The 17,323-nt window shown below is 46.1% G+C and overlaps 2 protein-coding genes across 6 annotated transcripts in view; one reads left to right on the top strand and one right to left on the bottom strand.

The window, feature by feature from the left end:
- ANAPC15 (anaphase promoting complex subunit 15) overlaps positions 1-17,323 on the top strand; it is a 95,072-nt gene that overhangs the window by 18,521 nt on the left and 59,228 nt on the right. For both annotated transcript variants that reach the window (XM_037135747.2, XM_037135748.2), the window contains exon 3: positions 5,048-5,213. In XM_037135747.2, coding sequence (XP_036991642.1) covers positions 5,123-5,213 — 91 coding nt within the window. In that variant the 5' untranslated portion in view covers positions 5,048-5,122. The remainder of the gene's footprint in view (positions 1-5,047; positions 5,214-17,323) is intronic.
- LOC119042141 (folate receptor alpha-like) lies at positions 8,966-16,496 on the bottom strand. 4 transcript variants are annotated; one of them, XM_053670858.1, is made up of 6 exons: positions 15,026-15,157; positions 12,905-12,987; positions 12,269-12,429; positions 9,699-9,887; positions 9,436-9,571; positions 8,966-9,291 (listed from the first exon to the last, which is right to left on the bottom strand). In XM_053670858.1, the coding sequence occupies exons 3-6, from the start codon at positions 12,419-12,421 to the stop codon at positions 9,011-9,013; spliced, it is 759 nt and encodes a 252-aa protein (XP_053526833.1). In that variant the 5' UTR covers positions 12,422-12,429; positions 12,905-12,987; positions 15,026-15,157; the 3' UTR covers positions 8,966-9,010. The 4 variants fall into 4 exon arrangements, with proteins under 4 accessions (XP_053526833.1, XP_036991641.2, XP_036991639.2 ...); XM_037135746.2 differs by lacking the exons at positions 12,905-12,987; positions 15,026-15,157 and adding an exon at positions 16,177-16,496; XM_037135745.2 differs by lacking the exon at positions 12,905-12,987 and having other exon boundaries at positions 8,967-9,291; positions 15,026-15,156.

The raw sequence follows: 17,323 nt of genomic DNA, 5'->3' as shown, positions 1-17,323 counted from the left end.
TGTTTTGTTTTTTATTTCAAATTCCACTTGTTTGTTGCTGGTATGTGGGAAGGCAATCGACTTTGTATATTAACTTTGTATCCTACAACCTTGCTCTAATCACTTATTAGTCCCAAGACATTTGTGTCAGTTCTTTTGGATTTTCTTTTTTTTTTTTTAAATTATTTTTTTATTGATTATGCTGTTACAGTTGTTCTATTCCCCCTTTATTCCCCTCCACCCTACCCCCCATCCCCACCATCACCCCCCCTTTAGTTTATGACCATGTGTCTCAAGTCCTTTAGATTCTATATTTCCCATGCTATTCTTGCCCCCCCCCATCTATTTTCTATCTACTGTCTATGCTACTTATTTTCTGTACCTTCTCCCCCCTTCTCCTCCTCCCACTCCCCCTGTTGCTAACCCTCCTTGAGATCTTCATTTCTATGTTTCCACTCCTGATCTAGCTGTCCTTTTAGTTTGCTTTTGTTTTAGGTGTGGTTGTTAATAACTGTGAGTTTGTTGTCCTTTCACTGTTCATGTTTCTTTAACTTCTTTTTCTTAGATAAGTCCCTTTAACGTTTCATATAATAAGGGCTTGGTGATGATGAACTCCTTGAATTTGATCTTATCTGAGAAGCACCTTATCTGTCCTTCCATTTTAAGTGAAAGTTTTGCTGGATAGAGCAATCTTGGTTGTAGGTCTTTAGATTTCATGACTTGGAATACCTCTTTCCAGCCCCTTCTTGCCTGTAAGGTCTCTTTTGAGAAATCCGCTGACAGTCTGATGGGGACTCCTTTGTAGGTGACTGTCCCCTTAGCTCTTGCTGCTTCTAGGATTCTCTCCTTCATTTTAATCTTGGCTAATGTAATTACGATGTGCCTTGGTGTGTTCCTTCTTGGGTCCAACTTCTTTGGTACTCTCTGAGCTTCCTGGATTTCCTGGAAGTCTATTTCCTTTGCCAGATTGGGAAAATTCTCCTTTATTATTTGTTCAAATAAGTTTTCCACTGGTGGCTGTGCCTTTCCCCCTTCTGGTACCCTTATAATTCGGATGTTGGAGCGTTTAAAGATGTCCTGGAGGTTCCTAAGACTCTCCTCATTTCTTTGAATTCTTGCTTCTTGACTCTTTTCTGTTTGGCCATTATTTGCTTTCTTCTGGTCCACTCCATTGATTTGAGTCCCAGTTTCCTTTTCATTGCTATTGGTGTCCTGTGCAATTCCATTCATTTCAATTAGTTTCGCCTTCATATATTTGTCTAATTTGTCGGTATAATCAACCAGTTCTGTGAGGATCCTGATCACCAATTTTTTAAACTGTGCGTTTGTGAGTTTTGCTATTTCTTCATCACTTAGATTTATTTCTGGGGCTCTGAGATCCTCCTGCGCCATTCTTGGTCTGTTCGGGCCCTTTAAGTGTGAGAAGCCGCGGCTTGGACTCCCAGGTCGCTGGGTTGTGACGCTGTATGTGGGGGGCGTGGCCAGAGCGGGGGAAATGGCGACCCCCCTCTGCCGCTTCTCACAGCTGGGTGCGGAGGAGCAGTGCCTTAGGTGGTTCACCTGGGCCGGGCCACTCAGAGTCGCTGGGTTATGACGCTGTATGTGGAGGTGGGGTCACAGCAGGGAAATGGCGGCGCCCTCCACTGCCGCTTGCCGTGGGGACCTGCTGGCCCGGTCCAACCGCCCACTCCCTCGCCTGTCCACCCTCGCACAAATGCGCGACCTCAGTCAACACGCAGCCCCTGGCCCGGCTGTCTCCCCCGAGGTTGCTCGCCTGGTTGCTCGCTGGGTTGCTCACCCGGTCTGACCCTGAGCCTGGATTCCGCGGGCCCGAGTGTGTCTGGCCGAGTCCTCCCGTGCAATCCCGCTCCGCCAGCCGCTGGTTTCGCCCCTTACCGGTCAGGCTGAAGAATTTGTTGTTAACGGACTTCCGAAAAGTTCAATTTTCCGTGTTCTGGCTGTGTTTTCTGTTGCTAATATTTAGTTTTCTCTAATCTTGGTTGTGGGAGAAGGCACGGCACATCCACCTATGCCTCCATCTTGGTGGAAGTCCCTCTTTTGGATTTTCTATGTAGAAAAATATGTCACCTATGAGCAAAAATAATTGTATTTCTTCCTTCCCAATCTGTGTACTTTTATGTCATTTCCTTATCATATTGCATTAGTTGGGACTTCCATCATGATGTTGTAGGGGAATCGGGAGAGAGACATCCTTGCCTTGCATCTGATGTTAGTGGGAAATCTTTCAGTTTCTTACCATTAAGTATGATTAGGATTTTTTTGTAGATCAAGGTGAGGAAGTTCTAATACATTTTTTAGTTATTATACTGTTCAACTCTAGAATTTCTATTGGATTAAAAAGTAATTTATATTTCTATCGATAATTCTCTTTTTGGTCAGACATCATTTTTATATTTTCCTTGAATCCTTTAGACATAGTTTCCTCAAACTCTTTTTTTATATATATAATAGCTGATTTAAAAGCTTTGTCTGTAGCTCAGTGGATTGAGCACAGGTCTGCGAACCAGAGGATCGCGGTTCAATTCCCAGTCAGGGCACATGTCTGGGTTGCAAGCCAGTTCCCTGCAGGCCAGTTCCCAGCAGGGGACACACTAGAGGCAACCATACATTGATGTTTCTCTCCCCCTCTCCTTCCCCTCTAAAGATAAATAAATAAATAAATAAATAAATAAATAAATAAATAAATAAATAAAGCTTTGTCTAATAAATTCCACATCTGAGTTTCTCAGACAATTTCTATCAATTGTTTTTTTTCTCCTGTATATGGTCCACACCCTTCTGTTTATTTGCATATCTCATTGTGTTGGGGTGAGTGGTAAAAACTGATCATTTTAAATGACAAAATATGGCATCTCTGGAAATTAGATACTCCCAGGGCTCGTTTTTGTTACTTTTTTAAAATTTTAATTGTTGTTCAAGTATAGTTTTCTGCCCTTCCCCCCATCCCAGCCCTCCCCTCCTCCGTTTTTTTGTTACTTTCAAGGACTAATTCTGTAAGGCATGTTTTCTTTGTCATGTGTGGTCACTGACATTTCTGCCCAGCTGATGAGTGGACAGATTTCCTTACATGCTTTCTAGTCTTTGCCAAGAGACTTGTGTGTTGTTGGTTCAGCCTTCAAAGCTCTGGTGGTTTACTCTACCTTATCCCTCATTCCCTGCTTCAGCCAAGCCTCAAGTTCACTAGAATTGAGAGAATGAGGCCATTTCATATATTTCCTGGATTTACATACAGTTCTGCAAATGCATGTGGATTTCTTGAGCCCCAGGTGTATGTTAGAGTGTTTCAAAACCCTCTTTCTAAATCTCATTCCCAATATTCTTTTTAAGTTTTTTGGCTAGCGTTTTTTTTTTTTTTTTTTTTGGTCTCAATTGGTTTTCTTGCATCAGGAAGCTGGGATGTCAAACAGTTTGTTTGCTGCTGATTGTTTAGACAAATACCTAAAAATGAGGTTTCTCCCTGTGTAAGCCCTGAGTCAGGTCATATAAGACTAGTCGTGTGAGTGGGGCTCTTACCAGGAACTGCCACGTAAATCATGTATGTAGTGACATTTCTGTAGGGATAGAGTTTCTGAGGAATTCCGTCCCCTCTAGTGGCTGCTAGGCTGCTGTTTTTCACAGCTACTGTAGTCGTGACACAGCTGGGTTTGAAGGCTACGGTGGAGTTGGGGAGAGCTGGATGGGGGTAGAATAAACACGTCAGAGTGTCAGGAGCTTGCTGCTTCCTACTGAGATTCAACCATTTTTTCTTGAATAAATGCTCCTTAGGTTTTGAAAGTTTGGGTGAAGTTGCAGAGTTCTGGAAGGTTAAGTTTGACGTTTGACCAGTGTTCGTGCTTTTATGGAGTGTGGATTCTCGGATGTCCTTCCTCAGCCGTTCCAGAAGTGCTTCTTCAGATCACTTTTATTTTAAGAAGCATAAAGCTTTAAATAATATTGACCACTCCTACCAAAAAAAAAGGATCTCTGAGTGTACATTCTACACTTCCATGAAGAAATAAAAGTTATCTTTGTTTCCTGTGTGTTTCCCCTACAGCAGTGTTAAGGTCCTTACCCAGCCTGAATGTGAACTTTTACTTCTCAGAAAATATGTTAATTTGTTGGATGGTGCGCTGGCTCACATCATGCCCTTGGGTCATGATGTACAACAGTAGGTTATTAACTTCTAGAGAAGTTAATATTCCTAATGGCAAGGTTGTAAAATACAGCTTTTTAAAAATTAATAACACAGCCAAAGCTAAGATTATTTCCTGACAACACTTTTTTTAGTTCCTCTTCTCTCTATTAGGCCCTAAATTAAGAATAATAAAACTACTGAGATGTATTTTACACCAAAATCATCCATGTCTGGGCACTTCCTAGACATGGGAAGTATTCAAGGAGGGATGCTAAAAATAATTAGGTAAAATTGGTATGCTCCACATTTTAAAAAATAGCTCGAGTGTTAAAAAGGCTGCCCTGTTCATCGTGCCCGTAATACGAAGGAAGATGAAAGCAAAGAGAGGGCCTCATCCCCTCAAGGCGAGTTCTGTACAAGGTAAAGGGCTCCGACTGAACTGTCTGTTACGGTAGACACTCTCAGCAGGTAAAAGCATGCTCATGTTCACAGGCAAGGGCCTGCATGATGACTGTCAACAAGCTTATTTCCAACATGATTTTATGCCTTTGTTTAAAATCACCTTTTACTACTGATAGTAATTTTGGTTTACATCTTACTAAATAACTGTAAGGCCTGCAAAGTTTCTGAATACATCCACTGTCCTTATCACCCACAGAGCTCCAGAAAATAGAGGAGACAATTGGAGTTACCAAAAATAAGCTGGGTAAAGTGGTTGAGAAGCCTTATTCTCCCTGTCCACCTTTTCTTTCCTAGGTTCTAAAAATATGTTCTTTTCAAAGCCTCCATCAGCTGAGACCTCATGAACTTTCTCACAAGGAGGGTCATGCTCTGTTCCTCTCTCTTTCATTCTGCTCTTGCAAATGACTTGATTGGTCAGATCATCTAGTATTGTTCACAGGTGGTTTCTGTTCTCTCCTTTGGTTTTCCTAGAGATCCTGCATAACTGACTGACAGGAAACTAGGCTCATAGGTCTGACATCATCACCATAAACCAGCACTTGGATAATGCAGCCTATCAGAGCCCCTGGTACTTGTCCAGAAAAATTCAACCCCAAAGTAAAGATTTCTATGGAGGAAAATGGTAATGCACAAACAGGTAAGAAGAAATCATTTTTAAAGAAATAGTGAAGTTAACAAAAAAGGATATGATTGTGCTTATTGTGTTGGTATTTTTGGCAATGTGCTTCATGTTCTTTTTAAAATTAGTCATATGATGCCATCCTTTTTCTTTTCCCTGGCTCTGATCACTAACCCTCAATTTAGCTGACCACACTTGTGCCAACTGGAATAAACACTCTCTCTAAAAAAAAATTCTTGGTCAATGGGTTACTCTTTTAAGTGTCTCAACTGGTATTGTTTCCATCTACACCAAGAACAGACTCCCTACTTGATTGCTGTGTTGTTACAATGAATGTCTCAAAGTATATGATGAAATAGAAATTGTCTCAGATGATAGACTGGATGGAGCCAGATGCTAAATTCCTTAGAATACATCCCTCATGGGCACACCCTATGGAAACCAGAATCAGGTAAGATTCCCTGTATGCTGTCAGTGCAAAGGAGAATATCCTATAGGCAATCACTCATTTATTCATTCATTTATTTTACATATCATAAAATTTATTCATTTAAAGTTTACATTAATTTTGCCAAATGGTACCACCTCACTGTAATGAGTTAGAATATTTTCATTCCATCTCATACACACTTAGAGTTAATCCCTGTTCCCAAATCCCGGTTTGGCATCCACTAATCTGCTTTCTCTCTCTATAAAGTTGCCTTTTCTGGATTTTTTATACAAACCAACTTTCACTTAGTATAATGTCTTTAAAATTCATCTATGACATAGCGCGTGTCGGTAGTGCATTACCTTTTGCTGCTGAGTGGTATTCCGTGGAGTAGAGACTACACATTTCGTCTGTCTGTACATCAGCTGATGGCTGTTTCCATCACTCCCAGTTTGGAGCTTTTAGGAATACGCTGCTATGAACATTCCCATGCACATCTTTGTGTGATATCTGTTCTCATTTCTCTTGAATTGCTGCGTCATAAGACTTTTACATTCAACGTTGGAGACACTGCCACTGTTTTCCGAAGGGCAGTACTATTTACATTCCATCAGCAATGTATGAGGGTTCCAATTTTTCCACCTCTGTGACAATATTTATTATTGGCTCTCTTATTTATCAGTCATTCTGGTGGGTATGAAATGGCTATTATTATGGCATTAATTTGCATTTCTCTAATGATTAATGATGTTGAACATCTTTTTATATACTTGTTAGCCAGTCATGTACTTTCTTTGATGAAATGTCCATTTATTTCTTTCACCCATTATTTGATTGGGCTGTTGGTTTTCTTATTGAGTTGTAAGCATTCTTTGCATAGTATGGCTACAAATCCTTTATCAGACTTGTGCTTGGCAAGTATTTTATCCAGTCTTGTAACCTGTCTTTTAAGTTATTTATGGGTGTCTTCTGAGGTAGAATATGTCCAATTTGTCAGTTTTTTTCAGTGCTTTTGGTCAAAAAAAGTAGTAAAAGACGGAAGTAGTAAAAGGTGGAAGCTTCAGTCTAAGAAAGATTTGCCTACCATAGGATCTGGGAAATGTTTTCCAGAAAATGCTATAAAATGTTTTAGAATTTTGTAACATTTTTACAAAATTCTAAAATTTTCATTGTTTTAGCTGTTACATTTAAGTCTATGATTCATTTTGAGTTGAGTGTGTGTGTGGCATGAGTTGAAGGTCTACGTTCATCTTCCTTCACGTGGGCAGTCAGTTGTCAACATACATCGTCGGGCAGACAGTCCTTTCCCCCAGTGAGTTGCCTTAGCAACTTTGTCAAAAATCAATTAAATATAAATACAAGGGTTTATTTCTGGCTCTGATTCCATTCCATTAAACTATGTATCTTCCTTATGCCTGGGCTACTGTTCTAGACCCTGATATGAAAAATTATTAATACTTCCTGTAAGCTAATGACTTCTAAGAACTTGAGGATGACAGCTACAGAGAAGGGTTCCAACAAGTATTTTATATTACATGGTTCACAAACAGCAAAACTAGGCTTTTGTGAAGTTACATTGGATTAAGGCAATTCTAATTGTAAATCTCACTAATTCTAATACATCTGGAAACAAGTCATATTTGTAAATAGTGTCACAGGTTCTGTAGAAAACATGATACATCCATTGGCCTTGTTCGCAAGACTGTTAGGGTGGCAGCCAGTGAACTGCTCCACTTGTCATACTGTTAGACTTGGTCCTCCTCATTACCATGATGGAACAGGAAAAATAAATGTTGTAATCCTCACCTGAGGACATGCTTAGTGATTTGAGAGAGAGGAGTGGGGGCAGGGAGAGAGGGAGAAACCTCAATGTGAGACAGAAACATCAATCCGTTGCCTCCACACATGCTCCTACTGGAATTGAGCCCGCAAACTTGTGGTGGACGGGAAAGGTTCTCATCAACGGAGCCACCTGGCCAGGGCAACAAAACAAATTTCTACACATGACCACACCAGAAATACACTGACCATAGCAAGAGTCTTTGTAGTAGTGATCAGTTCTGGTGACAAATATTCATATATATATATATATGAATATTGATACTTTATATATATATATATATGATACTTTATATATGATACTTTATATATATATATAAAGTATCTGAAAAATTCATCTGATCCCCATCTCCTTCCAGCCACACGTAGACTCGCATTTCCCTGGCCTTCCTGAGGTTAGTCATGACTGTAACAGGAACTGGCCAACAATATAAGTGATGGGTGGGGGTTTTAAGAGCCTGTATGGAATTCACCAGGTTCCCTTTTCCTGCCTGTGTGTGTGAAGTGTGTGAAGTGTGTGATGAGATGGACCCTCCACCACCCTGGTTGGCTGAGTGCCGAACAGAGGCCCCCTCACAACCCACTCTAATCACTGCAGCTTGAGCCAGAAATACCTGCTAGTTGGGTTAAGCCACCGAGATTTTAGAGATGGTACTGTAACATAACGCCGCTTATTACAACTGCTATAAACTGTACTTAATGCGAGATCACTGCCTAAAAAATCTGTCATGTCACTGGTCTGGAAGCTGTGCTAGGAGTGTAGGTTTGGGATCTAGTCCCAGCTCTGCCAGAACAGCTCAGGCCCCGTTCCTCTGCCCAGGTGTGGGTCCAGTATCCCTTCAAGATGCACGCACTGACCCCCCCACACTGGGGAGAGGGCTTGTTCTCAAGAGCCAGACTGCCTGGAGTGCAATCCCAGCTCTATGCAGAGGATAATGCTTTGGACACGCTCCTGAATGTATGTGCTAGTCTTCACATACATAAAATGCAGACAACAGTGTCTACACCCTGTGGGAATAAGTACAAAGCATTTAGGACACTGCCTGGCAGGTAGCACTGTGAGGGTACTAGCTAGAGCAGGGCGGGGCTCTTTTGGACCCTTCACTTCTTCCCAGTCAGCCATCCAGAACGTGCTGGGCACTGATGCCATTCCTCTCTCTTCTCCTGGACAGCTGAGCACAGGGCAGAATTGTCAACCCCGGGAGGCTTGCCTCCAATGCAAATGGTAAAACCCGGGGTCTAACTCTAGATCAGAGCTGACGTGAAAAATGAAACTGAAAGCTATAAATATGTCCTCAGTTAGAAGAATAGTTAAATATCTGAAAAATTCATAGCAAGTATCAGAGCTGGGAACTGACCGAGTCTCACTGACTTCAATCAATGGAAACTAGGAAGCAAAAGTCATACTCCCATTCACACCCAAACAGTTTGCAGAACACATGCGGGTTATATGGTTTATTTAAGCTGTGGACAGCTTCCAGCACAGGAGCTGAGCTGTGGGGCTGAACTGGGCAGAGATGTCCAGGTATCAGAAGGTAAAAGGATTTCAGCTGAGCACTAGGAACAGCATGAGGGCCAGGCCAGACAGGACAGGCCAGACCCTATGGAGCCCAGCCCCATTCATGGCCTCAGCATAGAACCTCGCCACCTCCTCATTGGGGTTGCCCTGGGCTGGGTCGAACCACATCTGGATGCAGCGGCCGCTCCCTCGGCTGTAGTTGCTGACTTTGTAGGAGTGACTCCAGATTTCATTGCACAGAGCAGCGGGTGTGGGGAAGTAGAAATGAAAGGGCTGGCAGGCGCCCTTCACTGGGCACTCATTAAACCCTGTTGAAGGATGGAAGGCCTTTAGTTAGTACTGGGGTCAAAACTATCTCTGGTTCTGCTGGCCTCACAACTACCCCTCATACAGCTGTCTCACTCCCACCCTCCCCCTCCCAATGCCTCCCTCCCACATGCCCAGGCCCTCACCAGAGATCCAGTTCCAGCCCTTGTGCCAGTTGGTCTTGCAGGTGTAGGAGGTGAGGCAGTCTTCCCACCAGCTCTCACAGTCCTCTCTGCACAGGGGCACGTTCAGGACCCGCTCTTTGCGCCAGCTCTGGTTCACCTGGAACATGTGTGGAGGGAAAAGGACTCAGACTCAGGATCCTCAGTGCCCAGCCCTGAACAGGCCCAGAGGTGGAGAGGCAGAGTGAGGAGATGTGTGGGAAGCAGCTGTGGGGAGGACACCACACCTGCTGGATCCAGGGCCCCAGGTTGGGGGAGCACTCATACAGGCAGGTGTCCTGGATGAAGTGGCGCTTGCAGGCGGGTTGCATGGGGCCGCAGTGGTCCCAGTTGAATCTGTACAGGTAGGAAACATCCTTATGGGCTTCCTGGCTGGTGTTGACAGAACAGCAGGCGTTCTTCTTCCAGGGACTGCACTGAGTGGGGAAGACACAGGACTAAGTTCCAGGCTGAGCACAGAATAACAGTCATGCCTCAGTACTCGGTACTCGAGTGCTCAGTATTCGATGGCTTCAGAACTCTTCAGACCCTGTACTTGTCACATTTTGACGAGAAAAAAATGTTTCAGCACTCCGAGATTGCTCATACTTGGTAGAACACGTATGAGTCACAATTCCACCCCACAAGGGAAACTGCTCCATCGTTAGGTGCCAGTAGGTTTTGGTGAGTGTCACAGAATTTCAGAATAAATTAACCACAAGTACCAAGGCACCACTGTATCTCTAAGGCAGCTTCTCCCCTTTGAGTCCTTAGTCCCCCTGTGCAGTATTTCAGGGAAACACTGAAAATGCTGTTAGGGGGCCCTCTTTTGGGGAGACTCAGTCATTACAAAATTGATTAATTCAAATCTTTATTGAGCTGCTACTTACTCTAAATGGGGCATTTTCCTAGGAACTGGGGACACAGCAATGAACACTTCTCACAGGATAGTTGCTTTGGAAAAAAACTGAATCGGGGTAAAGGGATGGGAGTTTGCAATTTTTAGAGTGGTCCAATCAAGCCTCATTGAGAAGGTGACAAAGACCACGAGGTAAGGAAGCAAGTTGAATAAATTTTAACCCCAGAATAGTTGTAATTACATAAATGCTCAATACATTTTTTAAATATTTTATTCATTTATTTTTAGAGAGAGCGAGGAAGGAGAAAGAAGGAAGAGAAACGTTAAAATGTGTGGTTGCCTCTTGCACACCCCCAGCTGGGGACCTGGCCCACCACCCAGGCATGTGCCCTGACTGGGAGTCAAACCAGCAACCTTTCAGTTCACAGGCCTATGTTCATTCCACTGAGCCACACCAGCCAGGGCACATTCTTATTGAATGAATGGAAGCCAACGGCTTAGAATTTAGTACAAAACAAAATAATAGAATGTATACTTACACACACACACACACACACACACACACACACGTCTGGGTTGCTGGGTTGCGGCCCAATGTTTCTCTTCCTGTGTCTCCCTCTCTCCCCTTTTATATAAGAATAAATGAATAAAATATTTGAGGAAATAAAATTATAAAAATGAAATATGCATAGGCTGAAGAAGTTAAAGTCAATACTGCTGGAAGTATCCGAGCCGCACCTCTGCGGGTCAGGGCTCGGTGATCCCGAACCAGCACAAACATGGCCCTGAGATAACTCGCCGCTAACGAGACCAAAACGAAGGTCTACATGTTGGAAGGCGTATTACAAATGCCTTCCTTTTGTTTTTCATTTATAATCTTGGCGTCATATTGATTTTTTTTTAATGTTTAGATAGGTTTAGGTTATGAAAGGGCTTGCGACAAAATAATCGTCGTAGGTAGGAGACTGCGGGCCCAGTGGGGGGAGGACCCCAGCCGGATGCAGGAATGTTTGCTGGATGCACGCACCGAGTTGCCCTGCCCCCAGCCTCAGGGCTGGGGGATCGCTTCTCTTGAGCTGTTTGGGGCTGGCAGAAAAGAAGGCACCTTGTGCAGTGTGCACTGAGAAATCCTCCCAGTCCTGGGAGAGGGTCAGTCCCAGTCTAAACTGAAATCAAAACGAACCCCAGTAGCAGTCTGTGCAGTGTGGTTTCCCAGGGCCCTTTCTGGGCCTGCTTCCCCACGTGTAGGAGACGGAAACCCAACAGCCAAGAAGCTGCGCTGTTAGCACTGCGCTGGCAAATACTGGCACAGTTTACGTTAAATACATGGTCGCCCAGATGAGGGTTTTTTTTTTTCTAGTTTTTTTAAATAAAGAGGTTTCTCAGGTTTTTATTCTTTTTTTTTTTTTTTAGATTTTATTTATTTATCTTTAGAGGGGAAGGAGAGAGGGAGAGAAGCATCAATGTACGGTTGCCTTTCATGCGTCCCCTGCTGGGAACTGGCCTGCAGGGAACCAGCCTGCAACCCAGGCATGTGCCCTGACTGGGAATCGAACTGCGATCCTCTGGTTCGCAGACCTGTGCTCAATCCACTGAGCTACACCAGCCAGAGCTCAGGTTTTTATTCTGATGACAAAAATCACACAGGGAAGAACACGTTACAACTGACAACGCGAGGAGTGAGATGTGGGCTGGGAAACCTGGGGAGCGGGTGCCCACCGTCCCTGGGATGCGCCCTGGAATCTTGGGTTTCCTTCCAGGGCTCCCGAGTGTGCTGCGTGCCTCCTCGAAGTCCCGCGGGGTCCCGCGGGGCCCCACGGAAAGGACTTTAAAAAGCCACACTGTAGGCCAAGGTCTGTCTCCTCAGGTAGGGAGAGGGTTTAACATTTCGTCTTCACCTTTTTCTTCCTGAGTCAGTTCCTCCCCACCCCAGACCGCTCCTCCTTGACCTGGGCCCACCTGTTCGTGCAGCTTGTCCTCCGGGCTTGGCTTTTCCTTGTGGTGCTTGGCGTCCATGCAGACGTTGAGAAGCTCAGCCCGGGCCTGGGCTGCCCGCACTGCGGTCCCCCACACCAGAAGGAGCAACAGCTGCGTTGTCACTGTTAAGGCCATGTCAGCCCCTGAAGGAAGAGCTGTAGTCAGTGACATCAAGGAAAGTAAAGGTCGGGCTTCAGGTTGTGGGAACAGATCCAGGTGGGTGGAGCCTTGAGGAAGCCCGGGGCAGTTTACACCCCACCCCCACCCCCCAGTCTTCCCAGTCTCAGTGAGGGGTGGGAGCAGATACCGCCTCCGGGCATCACTGACTTCTCCACTTGATCCTGAGGATCAAGTGATATAATCAAGGATGGGGTTTGGGAAAAATGCAGAAGTAGCCAGGAGGTTGCCATACGTCCAACTATCTCTTGTTCAAAATTCTTGGAGGCAAATATTTCAGAGTTTAAAATTTTATGATTTTATAAAAGTTAACACAAGCACTCAACATGCACTCAACAATCAGACACACAGTCTGTAACGAAACAGTTACACGGGTGGGATAAATAAAAACTGTAAGAGCCCTGGCCAGGTGACTGGGCTGGTTGGAGTGTTGTTCCATACACCAAAAGGTTGCAGGTTTGGTCCCCGAGTCAGGGCATCTATCGATGTGTCTCTCACATGGATGTTTCTCTCTCTTGCTCTTTCTAAAATCAATAAACATACTTTGGGTGAGGATTAAAACAAACACTGTATTAATTTCAGGTCAGATTTTGACACCAAAAGACCTTGTGCAAAAGTTTACAATATCTTACTTTTGGTGCTCCAGATAAGTTGCAGACCTACGTTTATTTGTTGCTTTCATTACCATTTTATTTATCTATTTACTTACTTATTCGTTTATTTTAAAAAGCCTTGGTTCCAGCCCTTCCCAGCCTCATCATTTGCTCTCTCCCAGAACCCATGTGGCCTGGGCGATGTCACAGGGCACAGAGGCTTGGTGGGTGGGCGGTGACAGACAGCTGGGCGGCCCCTGGGGCCTTGGGAGGCTCCTGAGCCCTCTGCCCCAGAGCTGGCCTCTGCACGGCCGTCAGAGCACCTCAGTCCCCTGACCTCAGACACCGAGCTTTGGGAGGTTACTGTTCCCTCAGCCCACTGGGGAGCAGGTGCCGGGCTCTCCTGAAACACTCACTGGCCGCAGCTCCAGAGCTGCCCGTCGCCACATCACCCCTGTCTTCTGTAGAACTCCGGTGTCTCACCTGGGCCTCGTGGACAGGACCTGCACTGAGCAGGGGGCCAGGCTGACTGCCCAGCAGGAACCTGGAACTGAATTCCCACCCAGCTCTCCTCCTTCTCCTCCTCAACCCCTCCTCGCCCCTGTCCGCCTAAGCAACATCCAAGCCTGTAGAGAATTTTATGAGTTAATTTCAAAAGATTGCAACAAACTGAAAAAAAAATGCTTTGAAAAATAACAGTTTGCAGTCTCTTTTAAGTTACGGTTAAGGAGGAAAGGTGGGAGAAAGCAAGGTGGGATCAGATTACCTCTTGCAAAGTTTAGAAGGGGCACCTGAAAGGGCTGTCAGGTATAATTAGAAGGGGGCTGAAAGGGGACATTTCAAAGGGTGTTAATCTAAATACACAGAAACCAGGGACAGGTTTGCTTAAGGCGAAGATATCCTCTGAGTACAGAAGTTATGTGTCTGGGGTGTGACTAACCCACAATGACCTGCCTAGTTAGGAATTTATCTTATCACCCTGTGAGGTGACTTTCCACAGAAAACTTCCTTTTTTGTCCATACCCCATCCCCTTCCCGCTTCTCTGTTCATTCCAGTGTTCGTTTATTCTATCATTTGCTAAGTCATTCATTCCAGGACCCAGTCTGTACTCTCAGGACAGCAGGGTGATTCCTTGGGGACAAAAGTCTAGCAGTTTAGAGCACAGGGTTTCTGATCAGCCCGTCCACAGTCCCAGCCCTCACACTTGCCTTCTACTTGGCCTTGGGGGAAAATACCTCAAATTATCTTGAGGCTTAGTTTTCTCATCTGAGGATTAAATGTATATTGGGGGGGCAACAAATGATAGCCAGGTAAGCACAGATTGAAGAGTCAGTTGGGCACAGTTGGAGGGATGTCTCCAAGTCACAGAGCAGCGACCACCCAAGTCTGCCTCTGGGACCCTCAAATCCAGAGCTCTTTCCATTTTTGCCCCCTCTACCTATTCTGTGCTGAGGCTTTCGTGGGGCATGGGGGTCCCGGGCTGGGGCCTGAGAAAGCCCTTTCCCTGGGTTCTGTTCGATCCCACCTGGTCAGTGAGCAGCTCTCACTGTGGCTGCCTTCCAGAGCCAGAGGGCTCTCCCTCTCTGTGCCCCCTACGTCACCCCGCAAGCCCCTCTCCCCACTTGCCCGATCTAAGCTCGGCTTCAGATCTTAGACTAGGTGCGACCCCACCACCACCCATAACCATCACCTTCAACATGTGCACCCCCGCCCCCAGGGCCCCAGACTTAACATACTCAGAACTCGGGGCTGTGCTGAAAGGCAAGAGCCCTGGGTTCTGGTTCAGGGACAGGCACTAACTTATAGTTTAACCTTAGGCAGGCCATGCTGTGCTCTGGCCTCAGCCTCCACTTCTGGCTTCTCTGCACCTGAGGCAAAGTGGACCCTCCCAGTTCAGCAAATCCTTTAACACATGCTGGGAGTACCACAGGGCTCATTGCCTGCGATGAGGGGTGGGGAGTGGCATACCTGGGAGTGGAGGTGGCTCTCTGTAGCTTGGGCTTCTGCTCAGCTCTCCCGTTCCTTACCCCCTCCCCCCACCCGCCTTACTTCAGGAATGGCTGTGGTTTAGTGGCCTAGGAGACGGGCATTTGGTCAGGCAGTGGGAATGTGGCCCAGGAGTGGAGCCTGGGATTGGGCGAAGGCCACTCAGCAGTTAATTATTGCATGTGGTCACAAGACAGGCCTCCACGGGAGGGGGTGAATTAATAGTGCGAGCCTAATAATAATAATAATAATAATAGTAATAATATGGGCCGAAGGCCATCTCCAAGCTCCTCTTACCCATTTTCTCCACAAAACTCAGGTCTGATAAAACCCTGCAGTATGAGTTGCTGGATCCTTTCAAATAATTGGGTCTACTTCCAACATCCCTGTCCTGTGATGCAGGTAAGAATGAGACAGGGAATCAGGACAGAGCCAACTACGGGGCAAGAACTGGAGTGCGGGCTTCTGAGCTCCCAGCTGTTAAGAGCAAAGAGCTCCTGTGTCCCCAATGTACAGAGCCACCAACTCCTCCAACCTCATCAGCCCCAGGTGTCACTCACCTCCAGCTCAAAATCGCAGACATTCATTGGCTTGACGACCAACCAGAGCCTCATTTGTCCCAAGATTCCAGCTCTCCTGCCATCTCCTACTTACCCACCCACCTACACAGTTATGCTTTCTATACAGTATCTAAGAGTCTGATCTAATTTAGACTCCCACCACTCCCACCCCAGCCAAGGACAAAAGCCTTTTTTTTCTCACCCCCTGAGACTGGGCTGACACCACTGATGGGGGCAAGGGAAAGGGGAAGAGCAGATCTGGGCAGAAGAAAACGCTGGGCTTACTCTTGTGGAGGGGCTTGTGTGCAACCCAGGGGAAGGTGGTTGCAGACGTGGGAGCCATCAGCCTGTGGATGGCAGCAGGTTAGGAAAGATGGAGCCCCAATACCCTCCAAAAGGCCACAGGCCCCAGCTCCAGGAGCAGGAGGGGGCTGGAGAATCAGAGGAGGCAGCTGGATTACTGGAGAAAAAAATTAGTCAAGAAAGAAGGCTCTGAAGGGTTTGCAAAGAAATGGACTCCCAGCTCGTGTCCTGCTCGTGTGTTCTCTCTCTCTCTCTCTCAGTAAGCCTTACCTGAATCCTGTCACAACGTGGGAGGGTTAAGCCCTCTGCAGATCTCAGCAGGGAGAGGGCCACTGGAACCCTCAGGACTCCCTCCTGACTTTACCGGCCTGGCTCAGCCTTCTCCTGATTGGAGAATGGGCAGGTGTCTGGGACCACCTAGACCACTTAGATCGCAGTTGAAAATTCTTCAAGATGGGATTTGCTCCTGCTCCTCATCCCCAACCCCCAGCAGCTGATCATTTGTGAGCTAAAGCCCCTCCTCCACGGCAGGAAGGATACTGGGCCTCTGACCCAGGGCCCTGGGCCCCGAGGGCTTCAGAAGGGACCAGCAGATGGAAGGTGAGTTGGAAGTGGAGCTCTGGTCTGTGGAGCGTCCGTACCCTTGTTGAGCCTCATGCCCTTGTTGACATAAGAAACATCCAAACCTGTAGAGAATTTTTATGAGTTTTTTGAGCCAAAATAAACAACAATTGCTGGGAAGCAAGATCTCAAATGCTCGGGAGAATGACACTTTTGCAGTTTCTTTTAAGCCTTTCACACTAAGGAGGGAAGTAAGGAAGATGACGTGAAGTGGGAGGAAAGCAGTGCGTGGGTTGGATTGCAGGACGGGTAAGATGCGCTCCCTTGAGGGCCGGTTACCGCTGATTTCAAAGGTGCATCAACCCAGATGCACAAAAACAACGGACAGCCTTAAGGCAAAGCTAAACTTGTTTCTAAAAAGGTTTAGGCCTAGAGTGTGACAACCCACCGTGACCTGCCCAGTTAGGAATTTATAATCAGATCACCCCATAACCAGATCTACTTTCCTTGCATCCCTTTTGTCCCTTCACAACTCCTCTGCATCAGGGGCCTGGGTGCTCAGGCCACCTAGCCAGCAGGGAGAAGAAACAGGATCAGGCAGCCACCTTGAAGCCAATCCCGAGTATCTGCCTATACCAGAAGCTTAATACCAGCACGATTAGTCACACAAAAATAACAGGAAGATGTTTGAGCTGCACAGGTAGGAGCTCTGGGCTTCAGAGAGTGGGGGGTGGGAGAAACCAGAGCGCTTCCAGAGTCCCAGCCCATCACGTGTGCACAACTGCAGTTGCTTCTCACCCATCCTCACGCCTGTGGACTGGGCTGTCGCCAAGCAGCAAGGAGGGGGTGGGGGTCA

This window comes from Artibeus jamaicensis, unplaced genomic scaffold (genome assembly GCF_021234435.1).
Source record: "Artibeus jamaicensis isolate MK-2021 breed Jamaican fruit bat unplaced genomic scaffold, CSHL_Jam_final contig_64, whole genome shotgun sequence".
Lineage (NCBI taxonomy): Eukaryota > Metazoa > Chordata > Mammalia > Chiroptera > Phyllostomidae > Artibeus > Artibeus jamaicensis.
This window is presented reverse-complemented; position numbering and strand designations above follow the sequence as displayed.

Bases quoted from the DNA above. Each gene is read 5' to 3' on its own strand.
- LOC119042141 (XM_037135744.2), bottom strand. From the start codon at position 12,457: ATGTCACTGACTACAGCTCTTCCTTCAGGGGCTGACATGGCCTTAACA. The intron at 9,888-12,268 runs GTGGGCCCAGGT...TTCCCCACTCAG, and splicing joins AGGACAAGCTGCACGAACAG to TGCAGTCCCTGGAAGAAGAA. The intron at 9,572-9,698 runs GTGTGGTGTCCT...CACATGTTCCAG, and splicing joins TGGGGCCCTGGATCCAGCAG to GTGAACCAGAGCTGGCGCAA.